The 21,521-nt window shown below is 38.9% G+C and overlaps 1 protein-coding gene across 1 annotated transcript; it reads left to right on the forward strand.

Moving 5' to 3' along the window:
• The first annotated feature begins 16,523 nt into the window (after nt 1-16,523).
• Nucleotides 16,524-21,503, forward strand: LOC130714952 (glucan endo-1,3-beta-glucosidase-like). The gene is made up of 2 exons (XM_057564941.1): nt 16,524-16,740; nt 20,511-21,503. The coding sequence occupies exons 1-2, from the start codon at nt 16,524-16,526 to the stop codon at nt 21,452-21,454; spliced, it is 1,161 nt and encodes a 386-aa protein (XP_057420924.1). The 3' UTR covers nt 21,455-21,503.
• Nucleotides 21,504-21,521: the final 18 nt, after the last annotated feature.

The raw sequence follows: 21,521 nt of genomic DNA on the forward strand, positions 1-21,521 counted from the left end.
TTATGAGCAACAAAACTTAATTAATAGTTACAATCGCATCTTAATCTTGTTGATACTTCACTTCAATATATTTGCTTATAGAAAAAAAACTTATTACCATGGCTTAATTTGATTTGAAGAAAAAAACCTTCCAATTATTGGATGATTAATGTCTTGCGCGCTATACATTCAAAAAAAATGTCTTGCTATTATTATCATTTCATGCCTGTTTTATGCTCCATTCGTTCCAAAACTATTGTAGTTTAAGGTTATGTACAAAGTTTAAGAGTTCAATAATTAATGTTATAATTTGACTGAAACACCCTTATTTAATGAGTTATATTATAGAAAGAGAATGAAAATCATTGGTCAACTAATTGGTGAGAATTGTGATTGGTGGAAATAAGATATGACAGTTGAGAGATACAATATTAAATGAGAGCATGAATATTGGAAGAAAATGTGATAAAATGCATTGGATATGTAAAATAACAATGATTTTGAAATAAAACAAAAAATGTAAAACTATAATAGTTTTGGAACGGATGAAGTAATTTGCTATTCAGAGGTCAGAACTCAAGTATTTTATGTTTTTGAACAATGCACGTAAAAAGAGCAAAAAGTAGATAATTGTGAAAAAAAAGGCTAAAATGAAAGTGGATTAATCTGATATGTTGTTGAAGAGGCACGACCGTGCTTGTCAGAGGCCACGACACATGCTCATGCTGATGACATGTATTAAAGCTAGCACGATCATACATCTTGAGCCATGACCGCACCACCTTGCGCGGCAGCAGACCCGTGAACAGAGACGGATGCAGGTTGAAGGGTGTGAGGGCATGTGCCCTCACTTGATTTTGGAAAAAAATCAATAAGAAAAAATTAAGTAGTAAAAGTATGTGGTTTTCAATAGTTATTTTGGTAAAAATTGTCCTCACTTATTTATCGCATTGTTAAATGCCCTCACTTGAGTGTAGAAGTATGTGATTTTAATGACTCATTTGGTAAAAAAATGTATCACTTGTGTCTTATTTGGTAAGAAATGCTCTTATTACTAATAGTATTTGTTAATTTTTTTATACAAATATATATTGCCTTCACACCATCAAATTTCTAGATCCGTCACTGCCCGTGAAAACTTAAATATTTACTATTTAAAGAAAGGCTATTTTGTCAAGAAGGCTGGAGTGTGTGAGTGCAACTAAGAGTGTTGTCGTAGTATATAAAGCGACAAAGAGAGCAATACATAGAATGTGACTGACTCTGAAGAGAAAATGGAACGGAGACTCGAAAGACCAATCCAGGTTTTTGTATGGTATATTAGCTGCTAGAATTTATATATGCTTTCACTTTGTAATATGAGCAGTTGAGTCCCCACTCTCAATGTTGTGATGTAGGATAGGATTTGAACTTGCTTTTTATTATATATGTCATTCCAATTCAATATTAGATCATGTTTTCCTTTTATGTTTTCGATTTCATGTGGAATAATTAGCCGCTATCACAGTAATTAATTCAACTCTAACGTGAGACCTTAATCACATAATAAGTAGGAAATTAGTATTGATACACTCTGGGGGCATTAGGATTAGTTCTCATTTACTCCCAACTTCCTAGGTAGATAGTGAAATGTTTTTAGGATACCTTAAACGCTTCATGCCGATTTAGACTGATCACCTTACAATGACGGTTTGCTTATAAGTTAGTTCAGTTTGGTAAGACAATTAACGATAATTTAACTGATGAGTTAATTACACTAAAAGGGTATGATTGACACAATAGTTAATTAGAATTCATATATAACAAGGGGATGATCGAGTTGAATTGCAATCTCGAGTTCTTTCTTTGTCTCTACGATCAAACGGTCTAGAGTTCGATAATTCCCCCCTAATTATTCTAATAAAAAGTTAAATATCAGTACATATGGTAGTTGCATGGGCATGTGTATTATCAACACTTCAAATCCAAACGGACTCTTGCGTAAGAGTCATGTTAGAAATAATAATAAAAGACTATTCATGGAATCGTTATCTAACAAGTTTAAACTTTTGAGATAATTGATTTTTTTGTGTGTTTAGTTTAAACTCTAAAATAGAAGAATAAAGGAGTCTATCATTCAAGAAGTTTGTTGTTATGCAACACAAATTTGCCAACAAACATAATATATAATGAGTACCTTTAGTTTATAGACATTTTTTTCTTTATAAAAGAAAGATAAGATGTTGAATGTGACAACTTTTTGCAAATTGATAAAGGATTGGACATTCAGAGAGAGAAAAAGGAAGAAGAGCGAAAAGCAATTAATATGAAATATATAATGTAATATGATAAGAAAAAAAAAGTGTATTTACTATTTGTGTATCTATGTATTACAATTTGTTGATAAAATAAAAACTCTATAACACTATCAATCTTACAATATATGGCCACCGAAAACAGGTATGGGACTCCAAGTGAGCACTAACCCCTAATGATTAGGGTCCCTTTCTATGTTCTCTAGAAAATTCCCTTTCTATATACCTTTCTTCAACCAGCTCATGCTGTATGGAATTGAAGCAATAACATAGTCACATGTAGAGATGAGGGCCTCGTAACATTTTTTAAGACACTTAGCCGCCATAGCTAGTGAGTTATTTTGTGGGAAATCATTTATGGGATGGGTTTGTAGGTTCCTATAGGGTGGACTAAAAATAATTTGGTCACTATGGACCAATATTGATCAAGCACTGTTAATATAAAATTTAGGATTATTATTTAAATTAACGGTTCGGATTGAATAGACTTTAAAATAATATTCTTCACATAAACAAAATTCAAAAAACTTTAAACCAAAATCAAACCAAACGAAACTAATCAACTATGGGGCACAATATAGAGGCTCAAGCCTAACCCAGTATGAATGTCAATGAATTAATTTAATGAAAAACTAAAAAAGCGTAAAGTTGTCACATAAAAGAATTTAGTTAAACTTTTTCATAATATAGTTCATGGGGACCATATTTTACAAGCCAAGTTGTTCCATGTTTCTCAAGGAAGGTTTCTTTAGTTATGTTGTTGGTCGTAAAGTTTAAGCATAGAGTGAGTGGGGCACAATAGAAGCATCTTCGTTCACGAAACTAGCTTTTAGAATGCAATCTAATACCAAAATTAGGTAAAGAAAAGGATATGTTCATTTGAAAAAGACTTGGTTTTGTTTATCAATCATACAAAATAGATATATAATAAGAATTATATATGAACTACTTTTTTTAAAAAAATGTTGGGTGCATCACCTGAATTGATGAACGTATAAGTGCTTTAGAAAAGGTTTTGGGTCCAAAAATAGCTGAGTAACACTTCACTAGCTTAAGAAAGGTACTTTTCTCCTTTTGCATGCGTGAGACCAATAGACCATGAATTAAAGCCCATTTAATCGAGTTTTCAAATGTTTATAATTGTTCTCAATTATCATGTTATCTGTGTGTAAATATCTCTTTTAATTGTTGATTAGGAAAAGTGATTGTTGGAATGTCACTGTTAGATGGTGATGTTATATGGATGGATCTTTAATCATCAACTATCAATGTATTAGAATTCTACATTTACGTGACACAGTTTAAAGCATTTAAAAGAGAAAAAAAAATGTCCCCACTAAAGTATTCATCACATGAAATTAATTTACTCGAGTCTCTAAAATTATATTAAGTGAGTAGATCTCTTCCAATAATTCACTCTTCATATATATATACACCGCTGATGGATCAAACTATCAACTAAATAGTTAAAAAATTATCATGCTTTCTACTCAATGTGTTGTAACTTATTGGACATTAAAATGGATTATGCAACTTCGTTCTTTTTTATTGAACAAATATAGAACCTAGATTTTCTATTTATATATATATATATATATATATATATATATATATATATATATATATTATGGTTTTCTCCACGCTTATATTTTTATTTTATTTTATTGTATTTTTGCACTAGATGATTATATTTGTTTGTTTTTAGATCATGGGCTCGTTTAAGCCCCAAAAATCTTGAGCCCTTAGGAATGGGCTATATAAATAAGTCAAACGCTTGTAACCCAAAATTCTGACGTATGCTAGAAAGAATATTCTTGGCCCGTTGTTTAAAAGAAAAATATAAAGAGAAAAATGACGATTGACCAAAAAAATTAAAAAGAAAAAATGATGATGCATTGACAGTGTATTTTTTTTTTACATCGTCAACCAATTAGATTGTAAGGATGTGTCACGTCGATTAATGAAATTAAATAAAAATAGATTTTCTCAAATCCTTGAAATCTGATTGGTTGACAGTGTAAAGTTTAGTGTAAAAAAACTTTACGCCGTCGGTGCATAGAAATTAAACTCAAATATAAATTTGTTTATATTTTGTTAGCAATTCTTAAAAGAAAGCCATAATTCACACTGAATTGAAATAAAAGTGATTTTTGGTGAATGTAATGGAGATCTATTTTTGCCAAAATGTTTGGAATATGTATCGTAAGAGTTGTCAAACGAAACTTACAACATGTGAGAATAAACTTTAAGAAGTGCTTTATCAAATACACAAATACATAAGGTGATGAAGAACAAGCATGGACACTTAAGCAACAAGCTAAAAACATGATGCAAAACTCTAACGACCATACATAAGCCGCTAAAAACTCCAAAAAAAAATCAGAGAAGCAAATTGACTTCTGAGCAGAAGGAAAATCCGAGGAAACTGTGTGGTTATAAAAGAAGTTGACGTCTTGATAGTGAAGGACGATCTTGACTCCAAAGATCGAGCGTATTCCAAGGTTATCTTGAATTTTGTTCAGAGATACAAGTGATTTTCTTGCCAAGTGTTACTCCGTATCTCGGACAGAGACCTTTCCTAAAGCCTCGTCAACCAATTTGGAATTGAAACTCTTCAACTCTGGTGTGACATCGTTGACGCCTACATGTCCTCTAAAAGTTATTTTTGTTGTCCTAGAACTGATCAAAGCAGAGCAAGTACCAACAGAACAAGAGGGTGATGTTCTTATCCCACGTAACCTATCTCGACGCTACTCCTAAGTGCCCGTGAGCAGCCCAATATATATCAATGTTCTTGTAGTCACATTCAGTTTGTCTCCCATGCCTCACAGTCCTGTCTGCAAAGTTAAAAGGAATGAAAAGCTTCCCTCTAATGAAGGAATTTATCCAAAGTAGATAAAGGAACACCGAGACACTATGAATCATCCTCCTTTTCATCTCTTCTCCATTGTGGATCTTGAAAAACTTGACGAGTTCATTATCCAACAAGACCCATCGCATCTCTTCTCGTCGAATGCTGAAGAAATTATTGATATTGTCATTAAGGAGAACTTGAAGGCATTGACCATTATGCGTTATATTAGAACCATTGTCTTTCCCCTTTACAAAGACAAAGTTTGCCTTGCTAAAAGGGTGAACCATGTTTACCCCACAATCGCTCTTCACAGTAAGAATCTGCTCAGTGGCACCTTGAAAGAATGAGAAACTGAAAAGGGAACTTCAGAACCTCAAATCAGCTATGAATCTTAGGCCACAAGATCTTGATGAGCTTAATGATAAATGTGTTCGAGCTCAAGAGGTTGTTGTAGCCTTCTCCTGTTGCCTTAAAGAAAGAGATGCTAAAAACTTTTACCATTCTGGGAGAGATCCTTCTGGATGAGAAAAATATTGACAACTTTATTGGCAATAAGGAAGTTTTGATCGGTTTGCTTGACATGGAGAAAAAAAAGAAGGAAAATATCTAAGGAAGATGCTTGCTTGAAAGAGAAGGATATTGACTTTCTAGACCAAGCCTTAGATAATTGTCTTATAATTTCCTTTGAGTATGCAGTTGGGCAACTAAAAATCCCGAACCCAAACTTACTAACCAAACGTCCTGCTTTCGAGCGGGAGGCTCATGAGGAGAGAATTTGCATCACAAATGGAGATGTTGTTATCCCTATTCGGGATGTTCATCTTGATGTAACATAGAAATAGGCTCTTTCTTTCTCATTTTAACACCACTTCTTGTAATGAATAAAATAATCTTTTCTCTATGTCTTCCTTCTTGCTATTAGTTGGCGAATGAGATTTTGTTGTTACCTTCGTTTTCCGAGATTTGTTGACGTGTTTCAAAATCTCGGTATAGGTTTCCCTTATAGCATTTCTAAGGCATAGGCTCCCTTGCTTGTAGCTTGTACCACCATTTATGGGCATTCCCAATTTGGTTCCAACTTCCCATATATTGTGTTTCGCCCTCCAACATCAGATTTCTGAAGAATAAGACCACCACAGTCGAATTGTCATAGTGTGACCTTAATATTGTATTTTTCCTTCATTTATGTTTGATGGCTAAATCCCTCATGTGAGCCCTTTCTCTGGTTTTACTCAATCAAATCCAATTCCTCCACAAGGTTCACATGAGTTTCTCCTTCGAATAAAAATTTCGTTTGAAGAGTTGGCTCCTCCTTTTCTACCGGCACCATTGCAGATTGTAGGGTTGCTCTTTGCGCCCAAAAGATGAAGTTTAGGTGTTCTTTCCAATTTCCCCTAATATCCTCAATTTTCTTCTTTATTCCTTTCAAAATAACCTAGTTCACTACCTCAGTCTGCCCATTCGTTTGTGGGTCCTCAACCGATGTGAAATGCTGCTTGATATACATCTCTTACAGTACCCTTTCGAATCCTTTATCTGTAAACTGTGTTCGGTTATTTACTATATATCAGTTATGGAATTCCAAAGCTGTGTATGTTCTTGTAGAATAAGTTTTGGATCCTTGTTGAGGTAGTCTAAGGTTTCGCCTCTGCCTCTATCCACTTGGTAATGTAGTCTAGGCCAAAATTTAGAACCTCACTTGCACGACAACTGGTATGGGAAGAGACCAAGGAGATTCATTCCCCATTAGTAAAAGGATTATGGTATGTATAGAGGGACTAAGCCCGTCGGGGGCGCTCATGGGATGTCCGCATGTCTTTGACAAACATCACACTTCTTCATGTATTAAATTGCATCATTTGCCATGGTTGACTTGTAATAACCCGCTCGGAGTACCCTTTTCTGAAGTTTTCTCCCTCTTGAATGATTTCCATAATTTCCTTCATGAACCTTGACAAATACATACTCGTTTTGTCTAAACATTATAGAAATGGATCGGTATACACCGCTCCTTTATACAATCTTTCAATAATTAAAGTGAATTGTGTCACTCGTCTTAACAGTCTCAGGTAAATAGTTTCTATGGGTGTAGGCCTCCCCAAAGGCAACAGAGGTGTGCAAAGGTTTCCTCGTGCAAAGGTTTTTTCAATCTGATAACTTTTTAGATTTCAGCTACCTTATTAGTTAGGCGAGTCAAACATAGACTTAGTATCATTCCTCAAGTCCTTTCAAAAAAAATTATACTCAAGTAAATTTCAGTCAATATATAAATCTTGATATAGAGTAAAAAATCTTCAGAATTAAAAAAATTTCTTCCTATAAAAATATATAATTTTATATATAATATTAAATAGCTCAAGATTATGAAATAAATTTCTTGCTTTAAATAGGTTTTATTAATTTTTAATAGAATGAAAATTGATAAGGGTCATCTTATTATCGATACTTATTGTTTTGAAATTATCGGTACTCAACACATAAACCAACTTCCACGTATATGAGAAAATTTAAACAAGCTCCACAATATATGTATTAATATATCACTAATCAAGTAAATTTCAGTAGATCTAGATACATGGAAAATAATCTTCAAGAATATGAAACAAATTTCCAGCTATAAATAGCTATTATTTGTTATATATACATATATAGAATGAAATATCTTCAAGATTTTGAAATATATTTCTTGCATGGATTGAAATACTCCTAGTATTTCTATTAATTCCAATTTGCTTATCAAAATAAAAAAGATTATAATATAATGAAAATTGATGAGCTCTTTTTCTCTTCTTCTTTTTTCTCATTTTTCCATTCTTTGTGGACTGGGCGGGACATAAGGATTCCTTATGCCCGCCCAAATCAAGCAATCAGATGAACGAATGCAGCCAGTGCGGAATTTGCCAAACAACAAGGAATCCCGCCCCTTCCTTTAGATGGGCCCACAAGCCAGCTGGAAGAATCCATTAGATTTGTCTTATATGCATAGAGGCTTGGGCCCCGGTTGTCAGGCCCAAGTACAGGAAATGTCCACATCATGATCACTCCCTTTATAAAAGGAGAGGTCAACACCTTGTAAAAAGTACCTTTTAAACATTTAATGAGATTATTCCTTTTATGATATTTTTGCCATTTTAGTGCTCTGCTAGGGTTTACTTTCAGTCATTCTCTTACGTAAGCTTTCCCTAGTACATAACATTGGCGCCGTCTGTGGGGATCGAACCGTCTAACCTCGATCTACTAGTTGACGTAGAGGGTGAGCGTTAAGATCCATGGAAACCCGTTCGTGCGGTGTGGGCCGCCGTGATCATCGCCGGAGGGTTGGTGGTCGTCAGGGCGGCCGCGGCGGCGGACGATACAACAACCGTGAAATACCTCAAGAGCAGGAGCAAGAGGCTTCCTCGGAAGGGGTTCACTCAGTGGCGCAGTCACCAGCGTCGTTGGTGAATGTACCTCCGGGGAGACCCTCAGATCTGGTAGCTAAATCAGATCTCGGCGTCAGGCGACGATCAGCGCCGCCTGAATATGTGAATCTAGAAGACCTCAAAAATAGCGCTCGGAGAAAAACACAAGAAGTAGTGACGGGAATCACGCCGGCGGCCTTGCAACAAATGTTGGATACTTTGCAAAAAGTACAAAGCCAAAACGAGCAGTTGCAAGCCCAGGTGGAGTATTTAACCCAGCGGCAAGATTATAAGCAAGGACAACAGCTCGAGGCTGAAGACGTCGTCGAGTTTCAGCCTTTTGTTCCCGCCATCACAAAGGTGGGTATACCAAAGCATCTGCAGACAATGGCTTTGGACGCCTTTTCAGGCGAATCTGACCCTATGGAACACCTGCGTTACTTTAACACCAAAATGGTCATTGGTGGGGCAACAGATGAGGTAAAGTGCAGATTGTTACCATCAACTTTTAAGGGGATGGCGATGCAATGGTTCATCCGACAACCGCCCTTCTCCATTGACAACTTCACAGATTTGTCTACAAAATTCTTAACTCAATTCTCCGCCAACAAAACTACCAAAGCAACCATGTTTGACCTTATCAGCATATATCAACAGCCAGGAGAGAAGCTCAAGAACTACATGGTGCGATTCAGTAAAATGGCTGTTCAACTGGAGGAAGACAACCCGGATGTGTGCCTGGCGTCCTTCAAAAATGGCCTCAGGGCGGGGGACTTGAATCGAGATTTAACCAGGCGACCGGCGAAGGACATGATGGATCTTCGTGCTCGCGTTCAGGAATTCATTTTGATTGAGCAAGATGATCAAAAGAAACAAGAAAGGGAGGAGGGACGAAAACACGTCCAGCCTGGCGGAGTTTCGCAGGAAAAACACAAGACTGGAAAGGAAACAAGGGTAGCTCAACTTCACGTATTCCAAGACCTGGCCCCTATCAAAATTCCAAACCCGGGTTCCAGAATACGTGGCACAGAAATCGCCAAGGAACCACTGCAACCCCGGCTGGCCAGCAAGGAGCCTCGCCCACTCCTGTCCCACTTACTAAATTGAATGCTCCCCTAAGCACTATCTTAAAAGCAGTTGCACAAACAAATGCGGTGCAATATCCGCCACCGCCTAGGCGACCACCAACTAATGTGGATACAAACCGATGGTGTGAGTATCACAAAACGTTGGGGCACACCACTGATAATTGTTGGAATCTGAGGCGGGAGATTGATAGGTTGATCAAGGCTGGCCATCTGGCGAATTTCGTTAAAGAGGCAGCAACATCAGAGGCCACTAAGGTAACTCAGGGGGACAGAGGCAAAGGAAAAGAGATAGTGGAAGAGTTGGGCGACCTTGTTGGAGAATGCTCGTCCATTGCAGAGGATTTGGAGGAGGCGTGATTTCAAGCAAGGCTAGAAAGCGTTATGTGGCGGCTGTACATTCCGTGCATGAAGCGTATGAGGGCGAGTGCTGGTTGAATCACTCTCCCATTACATTCACCCCTCAGGATTTTGCACAGGTTATTCCTCATGAAAACGATCCGATTGTAGTGACAATCAGGGTCAACAATTACATGACGAAGAAAGTGTTTTTGGACCAGGGATCTTCGGCGGACATCATTTACGGGGACGCCTTTGATCGCCTGGGGTTAAAGGAGTCAGATTTGAAACCATATAATGGAACCCTGGTGGGATTTACAGGGGGTCGGGTCAATGTGCGAGGATATGTTGAAATACCAACGACTTTTGGCGAGGGGGATTTTGTTAAAAAATTTCAGGTGAAATATCTGGTATTGGCATGTAGAGCCAATTACAACATACTCTTGGGGCGGGACACCCTTAACAAGTTGTGTGCCGTAATTTCAACCGCACATTTAACTGTTAAGTACCCAGCTTGTAATGGGAAGGTGGGCGTCCTGCGAGTGGATCAGAATGCAGCAAGGGAGTGTTACCTTAGAAGTGTGGCTCTCTATGGGCGAAAGGCCGCCAAGGAAAGCCACCGTATTACAGAGATTTTTCCACACGAAGGGTTTAGCTTGGACCCAAGAGATGACGCTGATGATTTCCACCCACAACCTTTGGAAGAAACAAAATCAGCACAGATTAAAGATAAGGTTCTAAAAATCGGCAGCGGCTTAACAAAGGAACAAGAACAAAGATTGATCACCTTGTTGGGCGAGAATTTGGATCTTTTTGCATGGACAATTAATGACGTGCTAGGCATCGATCCCAACGTAATCACTCATAAGTTGGCAATACGGCCAGGAGCAAAACCAGTCATCCAACCAAGGCGAAGGATGAGCGATGAAAAGAACAAGGCGGTACAAGTAGAAACTGAGAAGTTGATCAAGGCACAATTTATTCGTGAGGTGCAGTACCCAACCTGGCTCGCCAACGTAGTGATGGTCAAGAAAGCTAATGGAAAGTGGAGAATGTGCACGGATTACAGAAGCCTGAACAAAGTGTGTCCCAAAGATTCATATCATCTTCCCAATGTTGATAAGTTGGTAGACGGGGCTTCTGGCAACGAACTTTTAAGTCTAATGGATGCATATTCTGGCTACAATCAAATCATGATGCATCCTTCGGATGAGGAAAGTACGGCGTTCATGACTAACCAGGCGAATTATTGATACAAAACCATGCCTTTTGGTTTGAAAAATGCTGGAGCGACATATCAACGCCTCATGGATAAAAAATTTTCAAAGCAAGTTGGAAGAAATATGGAAGTGTATGTAGACGACATGATTGTTAAGTCATCCAAGTCGAAGGATCATGGCGACGATCTTAAGGAAGCCTTTGCTCAGCTAAGAAAATATCAAATGAAGTTAAATCCTGAGAAATGTTCATTTGGGATTCAAGGGGGAAAGTTTTTGGGTTTCATGATAACATCAAGGGGGATTGAAGTAAACCCAGATAAAGGCAAGGCGATCTTGGAAATGAAAAGTCCAACAAGTGTCAAGGAAGTACAGTGATTAACGGGACGCATGGCTGCTTTAGCACGTTTCTTGCCGATGGCGGGAGACAAAGCGGCTCCGTTCTTTACCTGTTTGAAAAAGAATTCCAAGTTTCAATGGACAGAGGAATGTGAGCAAGCTTTTTCCAAGTTGAAAGAATCATTAGCAACGTTGCCGGTGCTATCCAAACCAACGCCAGGCGTTCCTTTGATGCTCTACCTGGCGGTCACGGATAGGGCGGTCAGCACGGTGTTGCTTCAGGAAGAAGGAAAGAAGCAGAAGATTATATATTTTGTGAGTCATACCCTACAAGGTGCTGAATTGCGCTACCAGAAAATTGAGAAGGCGACCTTAGCAATTCTAAAAACTGCAAGACAGGTACTCAATCAGGGTTAAAACTGATGTTCCTTTAAGACAGGTACTCCAGAAGCCCGACTTGTCTGGGCGGTTAGTCAGCTGGTCAGTCGAGTTGTCTGAGTATGATATACAGTATGAGCCAAGGGGACAAGTTACAATCCAAAGCTTGATCGATTTCGTGGCTGAATTAACACCCACGGAAGGCGAGAAAACCCAAGGCGAGTGGATCCTGTCTGTTGATGGATCCTCAAACAACACCGGAAGTGGAGCTGGAATAACAATTGAAAGCCCGGATAAGATGGTCATTGAACAATCTTTGAAATTCGAGTTCAAGGCAAGCAACAACCAATCAGAGTACGAGGCTCTAATCGCCGGACTAAGGCTGGCCATTGAATTAGGCGTTCAGAAATTGTTCATCAAGGGCGACTCACAGCTGGTTGTTAAACAGGTAAATGGCGAGTATCAAGTCAAGGATCCGCAACTTTCAAAGTACCTGGAAGTGGTGTGTAGATTAATGATGGAGATAGGGAAGATCAGAATAGAACATGTTCCAAGAAGTCAAAATGAAAGGGCTGATGTGCTAGCAAAATTGGCTAGCACGGGGCGATTGGGCAATTATCAAACAGTCATTCAGGAAACTCTTCCTCGCCCCAGTATTGACTTGGTGGAAGTAAGGTTAAAGTCAGTGAAGTCAGTTATCGAAGGCGAACCTTCGTGGATGGAGCCAATCAAGACTTTCCTCAAAGATCCTCCTAAGGACAATGCCCTGAATACAAAAGAAAGGCGTAGGGAGGCTAGTTTTTACACGTTGGTAGATGGTGAACTATATCGACGAGGAATTATGTCTCCTATGCTTAAATGTATCGACACGAGAGATGCCCAGGGAGTCATGGCGGAGGTCCACGAAGGGGTATGTTCTAGCCACATAGGGGGGCGATCGTTGGCAGTAAAGGTGTTAAGGGCAGGATTTGACTGGCCGACGATGAAAAGGGATTGTCTAGAATATGTAAAGAAGTGTGAAAAGTGTCAAGTTTTTTCTGACTTACATAAAGCCCCGCCTGAAGAGTTAACAACCATGATGGCACCTTGGCCCTTTGCTATGTGGGGGACTGACATTCTAGGACCTTTCCCAGTAGCTAAAGCCCAACTGAAGTATATCATTGTGGCGGTTGATTATTTTACCAAGTGGATAGAAGCGGAAGCAGTGGCGACTATCACAGCCGCCAAGGTCAGGAGTTTCCTATGGCGACGTATTGTGTGCAGATTTGGGGTTCCCATGGCTTTGGTTATGGACAATGGGAGTCAATTCACAAGTAATATCACCAGAGAATTTTGTGCAGATATGGGAATTGAAATGAGGTTTGCTTTAGTAGAACATCCACAGACAAATGGACAGGCCGAATCAGCCAACAAGGTTATTTTAAAAGGCTTAAAGAAGAAGTTGGATGAGGCGAAAGGTCTTTGGGCGGAGGAGCTACCAGGCGTCCTATGGGCATATAACACAACTGAGCAGACAAGCACGAAGGAAACCCCATATCGTTTGACTTATGGAACTGATGCCATGCTCCATGTTGAAATTGAGAATCAAAGTTGGCGAGCAACTCGGTTTAATGAGGAAAACAATGGGGAAAACTTGATAGCAAGTTTAATCATGCTGCCTGAGGAACAACGGGAGGCACAACTAAGGAATGAGGCGGGGAAAGTCAAAGTTGCCAGAAAATTTGCAACAAAAGTAGTTCCAAAAACTATGAGAGTGGGGGACTTAGTGCTTCGAAAGAACACTATACCCGATAAGCACAACAAACTTTTGCCCAATTGGGGTGGGCCTTACAGGATAATTGGCGATGTTGGAGGAAGAGCCTATAAATTGGAACAACTCAATGGTCAAAAGATTCCCCGAACATGGAACGCCTCTCATTTGAAGTAGTATTTCAACTAAGGACAACAACAAAAATGAATGAAGTCGCACTCTTTTTCCCTTTCTTTTGGAAAGGTTTTTAATGAGGCGACATATGTAAAGAATGAAGGGGCAATTGCTCCCAATTATGAAAAATGAAAAAATCATTTTAAGATATTGTTATTTTTTGATTTATATGGCGCAAGTCGTATCAAGGTATCAAAATACCGCGAATAAACCTTTCGGAATAAGAAAGTGTCGCCACCAAATATTAAAAGCCTTGGCAATTCTAGTGGCCACTAGAAACCAAGCCTCGTCGAAAAATCGACTAAGGTATATCAACTGATAAACGACAACGGTTTAGTAAATAAACAACGCCGAGATAACAACAGTGGAGTTAAACGATAACAACAGTTGAATTGAAAAGAACTTCATTAAGATAACAAAAAGGGCGTGGCCCTAACATCTCTTAATACAACAAGAAAGAAAAAGGGCAAAGCCCAAAAACAAAGACACTTAAACAAAATAAAAACAGGAAATAAATTTAAGCCAGGTTCTCATTGTTGGCACTGTTGTCTTGGCTGGCGACAGTTTGAGGGTCCTCCTTCCCTTGATCCTCATTCTTGTCCTGGTCATTCCCATCCTCGCCATTTCCTTCCTCAGACTCACTTTCAGAATTAAATTGAGGAAGGAGGCCAAGGTCAACATCATCATCAACAATCACTTGACCATCCTTGATTTCCTTCAGATACCCGATACGGGAAAAATCAAAGCCCGGTTCAACAACACTGATTTGCTCTTTGGCCGCCAGAAAGCCTTGAGCAAATTGGAGGGATGCGCTCCCTAAAATGGAAGCATTCAGGCGTTCATACTTCTTTTCCAGCTTTTGACACTTAGCCTGAACGGCAGTGTGTTTGACATTGATGGCTTCTTTCAGAGACTTAGTCTTCTGAAGGAGCAGGTTAGAAGACGCCAAGTCATCAGATAACTTAGCGCATTTCTCCTCAACAGACTTCAAATGTTTATTGGCTGTCTCAGCGTCGACTTTCGCTCGCTCATACGCAGCCTTATAATCAGTCGCTTTCTTTTCAAGGCGATTCTTGGCCGCCTGCAAATCTTTTACACAGTGAGCCATGCCCGCCACGGTGCTGGCGGCAGAAAGCGCATGGTAAATGGCCAGGGAAACGATGTTGGGGGGACCTTGACCGGAAATATCTTTGTGAATCCGGTTGTCAAAAGTTCGAGTCATGAAGTCCAACCCGTTGAAGTGAGGATCGAACAAGTTTAGCAAAGGGGGAGGAGCCTCGCCACCAATGGCTGAGCTAGTGCCAGCATGGCTAAATGGAGTTAGCGGGCGGTTAATCATCATGCCTGAATTTTGTTGGGGTGGCGGGACGTTGTCATTTCCTTTCTTTTTCTCCATCGGTCTATTCTTGGAGCCTGAACCAGTTGGATTGAGAGTTGTCTGGTGAAGAGGTTTACCACCAGCAGTTTTTTCAGCAGCGCCTGAAGTTTTTTGGCGCTTAGGCAGCATCTGAAGCGCCTTCAAGCTTCTTCTTTTGCTCGGCTTCCGCCGCTCTTTTTCTCGCCGCTTCAGCAGATTGGGCGAGGTATGCTTTCATATTTAGCGGGCTGGCATCGATTTTTCCCTTACCCATCGTGGCTGCACAGGAAAGCATCAGTTAGACATCACATATGAAAAACAAAAAACCAAGTTATAGATGAAGATTATAAACTTACTAAAGAATTGATTTAAGGTGCCGGATTTCGACGCCTCAATCAAATCATGACCAGAGATTACTGGCAATGAGCGGAGATAATCGGCGACCCCTCGCTCGGAATCGTCCAAGGCGTCATACGAAACGGAGATTTTTCGATGAGGATTTCTCGTCCAATAAAAGGGGAAGAGAGGATTATTATCGGAATCTCGGAACAAGTTTTTTATTTCAGGCGATTCAACAACCTTAAAATATTTTTTCTGCCACACTTTGTAATGGCTCTTGAGGGCGGTGAATCGGCTCATTTTCTTGCGAGCTAAAAGAGGGACCCACTTTACAGACGTAGGTTTCTTGGTAACAGACTTATAGAAGAGAAAGAACAAGGGGTAGGTGGGCGTGAAGCTCAAATGCTCACAAAGAATTTCGAAGCAACGGATAAAGCCCCAAGCGTTGGGCTGGAGTTGACAAGGCGCCACGTTCAGAAAGGATAGAACGTGGCATATGAAAGGTGAGAAAGGAAGTTTTATATTCAAGTCAGTGAAAAAATAACCATAAACGAAAAAGAAATCGGGCGATTCATCTGACGATTCTTTGCGTAAAAGAACACAGTCATCATCGCCGCATGGAAGGACATTCAATTGCAGATCTTCGTTACTAGAGGTGGCGGGATTTATCTTCGTAAACCCTTGGGCAGTTATCCGAAGCGAGTTGATGCTCCCAATACTGCTCCAGATGGAACGCCACAGGCATTTATCTTCAACTAACTGCACGTTTTGACGCCATTCGGGCGAGGATAAATCCCCATTTGAAGAAAGGACAGAATCGACAGAACCGGCGGGGCCGGAATCATCGTGAGTAGAGGGCGAGGATTGAATTTCAATAACAGTGGGGGCAGAAATTTCCCCCTCTGTGGAGGGTGAAGAAAGCTCCAGGGAAGAAATGCTAATATTATTCAAAGACATGCTGGGTAATTTCATAAAAGATAAAAAAAGAAGATGAACAGGTTCAAGAAGATAAAAAAGATGAACATTTTCCAGAAAGAGAACACAAAACGAGAGGAGAAAGATGTAAAGAACTCACCGGAGGAAGAGATGGAGGATTGGGAAAGGAGAACGTCGGCTATGGTAGAACAACGCGCAATGACGACGGCCGGAGTGAACAGAGGTTCGCCGGAGTTCAAAGAGGAAAAAGCAAGAATTCCGGAGAAGTCTCAGAGAAAGAGTTTCGGAAAAGTGAAAAGTGAAAAGTAAAAAGGGACTTTTATAGACGAAAAGGGAGGAGAGAGAATGAGTGGGAAAGATAGTGAAGAGTCGTGGGATTTGGAGAGAGAATGAGTGGGAGAGATAGTGAAAAGTCGTGGGATTTGAAATTTGAAAAGGTATGAAGTGAAAAGGTGTAACTCCTCGAGACGCACATTCAGGGCAAATGATGACGAAATCCCGGAAAACTAGGATTTCGTGTGTCAGTTGAAAAGACGTGATTGACGGTTGTGACAATGGCGACGCATCAACAAAAATAAAGATGGCGGGGTAATGAGTAACATGAAGGTGGCGACATATCCATGAACAGGAACGTGGCGACATATCCATGAACATGAACGTGGCGACATATCCTGATTGTAAAGAACGACGATATAATTACAAGAAACACAAAGTGAATGATAAGAGCAGACGACGAAGTAGCATATTAAGACATTTCGACTCAACCTACCCGAGCCTCATGTCTTGGGGGCATGTGGACTGGGCGGAACATAAGGATTCCTTATGCCCGTCCAAATCAAGCAATCAGATGAACGAATGCAGCCAGGGCGGAATTTGCCAAACAACAAGGAATCCCGCCCCCTTCCTTTAGATGGGCCCACAAGCCAGCTGGAAGATTCCATTAGATTTTTCTTATATGCATAGAGGCTTGGGCCCCGGTTGTCAGGCCCAAGTACAGGAAAGGTTCACATCATGATCACTCCCTCTATAAAAGGAGAGGTCAACACCTTCTAAAAAGTACCTTTTGAACATTTAAGGCTTAAATATGTTAGAGGTCCCTCTAAAATAGGGGTGTTATGGTTAAGGTCCCTACAAAATATTTTTGTTGGAATACACCCTTATGTTGAAAATAATATAGTGGGATAAACCCCTGCCGTCAAGTCTGTTAGTGAAATCCGTTAAGTGCTGAGGTAGCAATGAGAATGCTTAATTCTCTCTCATACATGTCACTCCACATCATTCCATCTCTTATATTCATTTTCTATTTCATAAAAATAAATTTTGGAAGAAAAAAAAAACAAATTTCTTCATCTCTTCTCCCAGCTTCTCCCTTCTCTCTCCCTTCTTCATTCACTGATCACCGCCGGCCACCACCAAGACTCTCCTCTGTATCCCTCCTCTAGTTCTCCTCCATTGTTCCCCTCCTCTCCTTCACCATGGCATATGGTTAAAATCCCTAAATCAGCATATGGTAAAAAGTAAAAACCCCTAAATCAGCAGACTGTAATCGATCTCCATGGTCATAGACAGAGGAGGAGAGTCGAAACCCATCTCCATGGTGAAGAAGAGGAGGGGGCGATGGAGGCGAAGTAGAGGAGGGAGGTGATGACGGAGTTCCAACAGGTTTACGGCAGGGATGGGACAGCGGCGATGGCAAGGTTGGATCCGGCGAGGATGTCGGCGACGATTCTTGCTTGATTTTTCCCTCTCCCCATTAACATCTCTTCCTCTTCTTCCTATTCCCGTTTCAGATTCCTACTACTTCCTCTTCTTCTCTTCCCCCTTCTTTCATCTGTTGACGGCGGTGATTATTGATTGAGATGACAAAGAAAAGGCATCGAGATCTGGGTGTGAGGATTGGGTTTAGTTTTTGTGGAATTTTTGAATTGAAATTGATTTGGGATTGAGATCTGTTGTATGGCTCGAAATTTGGGGGAGGAAGGAGGAGGAGGAGGAAGAAGAAGAGAATCTATAAAAGTTACAGACGTCTGATTTCATAAATAAATATATAATCATGCACATTATTTACAAAGGATTCCTGCAGCCTAGTGGTTAAGCCTTTGTTGTTTTTCCTAGAGATCGCAGGTTCAAATCCTATGGATGCACATTTTAAATTTTTATCATTTGCTTACATGGCGAGGCTGATGACTTGGTCTGAGATGTGGCTCTGCCACGTCATCCTCCGTTAAGAACTAACGGTTTCTGTAACAGCGGGGGCTAAAGCCACCTATTATTTTACCTTTAAGGGCTTTTTCCAAAAAAAATATTTTACAGGGGCCTAAACCAAAGCACCCCTATTTTAGAGGGACCTCCAACATATTTAAGCCAACATTTAATGAGAATATTCCTTTTATGATATTTTTGTCATTTTAGTGCTCTGCTAGGGTTTACTTTCAGTCATTCTCTTACGTAAGCTTTCCCTAGTACAAAACACTTTGGGTTTGAGAGTACCCCTAGTACTCCACTTAATATATTTTGCTTACCACAAAAATAAAAACATAATACATACACTTAGTCAACTTGAAGAAATTTTAATAAACTCTAAAATATATGTATTAATATCACTCCTCAAATAAATTTAATCAATATATAGATCTAGATACGTAGAGAAAAATCTTCAGGATTATGAAATAAATTGATAAGGTTCATATGTTTTTGAACTAGATAAGATTCATCTTATTATCGATACTTATTGTTTTGAAAATTATTGGTACTCAACATATAAGCCAACTTCCATGTATATGAGGAAATTTTAAAAAGCTCCACAATATATGTTTTAATACATCACTAATTAAGTAAATTTCAGTTAATATATGGAAAATAATCTTCAGGAATATGAAACAAACTTCTAGCTATATATAGTTATTATTTTATATATATGCATATATAGAATGAAATATCTTCAAGATTATGAAATATATTTCTTGTTCTAAATACGTTATATTAGATTATAATATAATAAAATTAAATATGATGAGATTCATCTTATTGTTGGTACATAATACATAAGTCAACTTGCAGAAATTTTAATAAGCTCTAAAATAAATGTATTGATATCACTCTTCAAACAAATTTTTATCAATATATAGATCTAGATACGTAGTGAAAAATCTTCTTTTTTGAAGTGAAAAATCTTCAAGATTATGAAATAAAGTTCTTGCTACAAATAGGTTTTATTTATTCTTAATAGAATGAAAATTAACAAGTTCATCTTATTATTTATACTAAATATAGACTAAATTGTTTTTTTGAAAACAATATATAGACTAAATATATACTATACAATTTCGATATTTCATATTAGTGTCTATATATATATTATAATATATATATATATATATATATATTATAGATTGTGAGATATTATAATCTTGATAATAAATTAAATATTTTAAAATTCTTCTAAAAGAATATTTGGTCTCAAAAGAATTTTGCAATATTCATAAATGTTGAAGTCTCCGAAATCTCAAAAAATATTAATTTTTAAAGAAAATACTATAATTAATTTTTTAATAAATGATTTTGTTTGTTACTGCAAAACAATAAAATCATTTCATTAATTGAGGAAGATATCTGAAATCTTTGCAATTTATTGTGCATGCACTTGCACCTTGACGCCTTTTAGTAAGAGAACCTCTATATAACCACTAGGACTTGGTAGATCTAAAAGAACATCTAGAAATATTTCGACAAACAAAATACTCATGGCTTCATTGCGCATCTGGTCTATTTACCTAACTTTGGTTTCAATCCTAGCAAATCATCTGATTCTCTCTAGTAGTAAGCTTTCTTTTTTTGAAAAATCTCTTCATCTCAAGATATTTTTGTCCCACACATATAGACAAACACACACAAGCATGTTTGATTCCCATTAAACATTGTCTCATGTTTGAGTCTTGTGTACAGAGAAAAAAAGCTTTTTAGAAAAACATCTCATTTTTTATATAGAGTCTCAATAGTATTTTTAGAAACTGAATCCTAAAAGGCTATATGATTGAATATTCTTTTTATGGTTTTTCTGTTTTGAAGGCATAGGGGTTAATTACGGGAGAAATGGAGACAATCTTCCATCCCCCACTGATGTTGTAGGCCTTTACAAGAAGTGTGGCATTGAGCTTATAAGACTCTATGACCCAAGCCCTGATGCGTTAGAAGCACTAAAGGGGTCTAACTTGCAAGTGAGTCTTGGGGTGAAGAATGAAGATGTGCAAACCTTAGGCTCAGACCCAAATGCTGCTACCCAATGGGTCAACCAAAATGTTTCCCCTTACAAGGATGATGTTAGTTTCAGTTGGATCGTAGTTGGAAATGAGGTAATTCCAGGAACCCAAGGCCCTTATGTCACACAAGCCATGCAAAACATACTCAATGCCATAAATTCAATTGGCTTAACTAATACCAAAGTGACCACATCTTTTTACATGTCTGGCCTTGCAACCTCATACCCTCCATCAGCAGGGGCATTCACCAGTGATGTAGAGAATGTTATGAGGAGTGTTGCACCTTTTCTAGCTCAAAATGGAGCACCCCTTATGGTCAATGTGTACCCTTACTTTCCTTACTCATCAGATCCCTCTCATGTCAGCTTCCAGTACGCCGCATTTCAAGCAGGCGCAGACCCTGTCATAGATGGTGACTTGAAATATGATAACCTGTTTGATGCAATGATTGACTCAATTTATGCAGCACTAGAGAAGATTGGTGCAGGAAATGTTAATCTAATTGTTGGAGAAACAGGTTGGCCTACTGCAGGGAATGAGCCTTACACAAGTAAGGATAATGCTATGGCCTATAATAGCGGCCTTATAAGCCATCTATCAACTGGTGCAGGCACACCAAGAAGACCAAACCAAGCTCTGAATGCTTTCATATTTGCCATGTTCAATGAGGACCAGAAACCGAGTGGAGTAGAGCAAAATTGGGGAATCTTTTCTCCAAGCATGGCTGCTGTTTATCCCCTTTTTAATTGTTGATTGAGGAGGCAACGATGCATATGTAAAAGTAAAAAATTATCAAATTTTGTTTGCTCAGTGTACTGGG

This window comes from Lotus japonicus, chromosome 1, assembly GCF_012489685.1.
Source record: "Lotus japonicus ecotype B-129 chromosome 1, LjGifu_v1.2".
NCBI classification, from domain to species: domain Eukaryota; kingdom Viridiplantae; phylum Streptophyta; class Magnoliopsida; order Fabales; family Fabaceae; genus Lotus; species Lotus japonicus.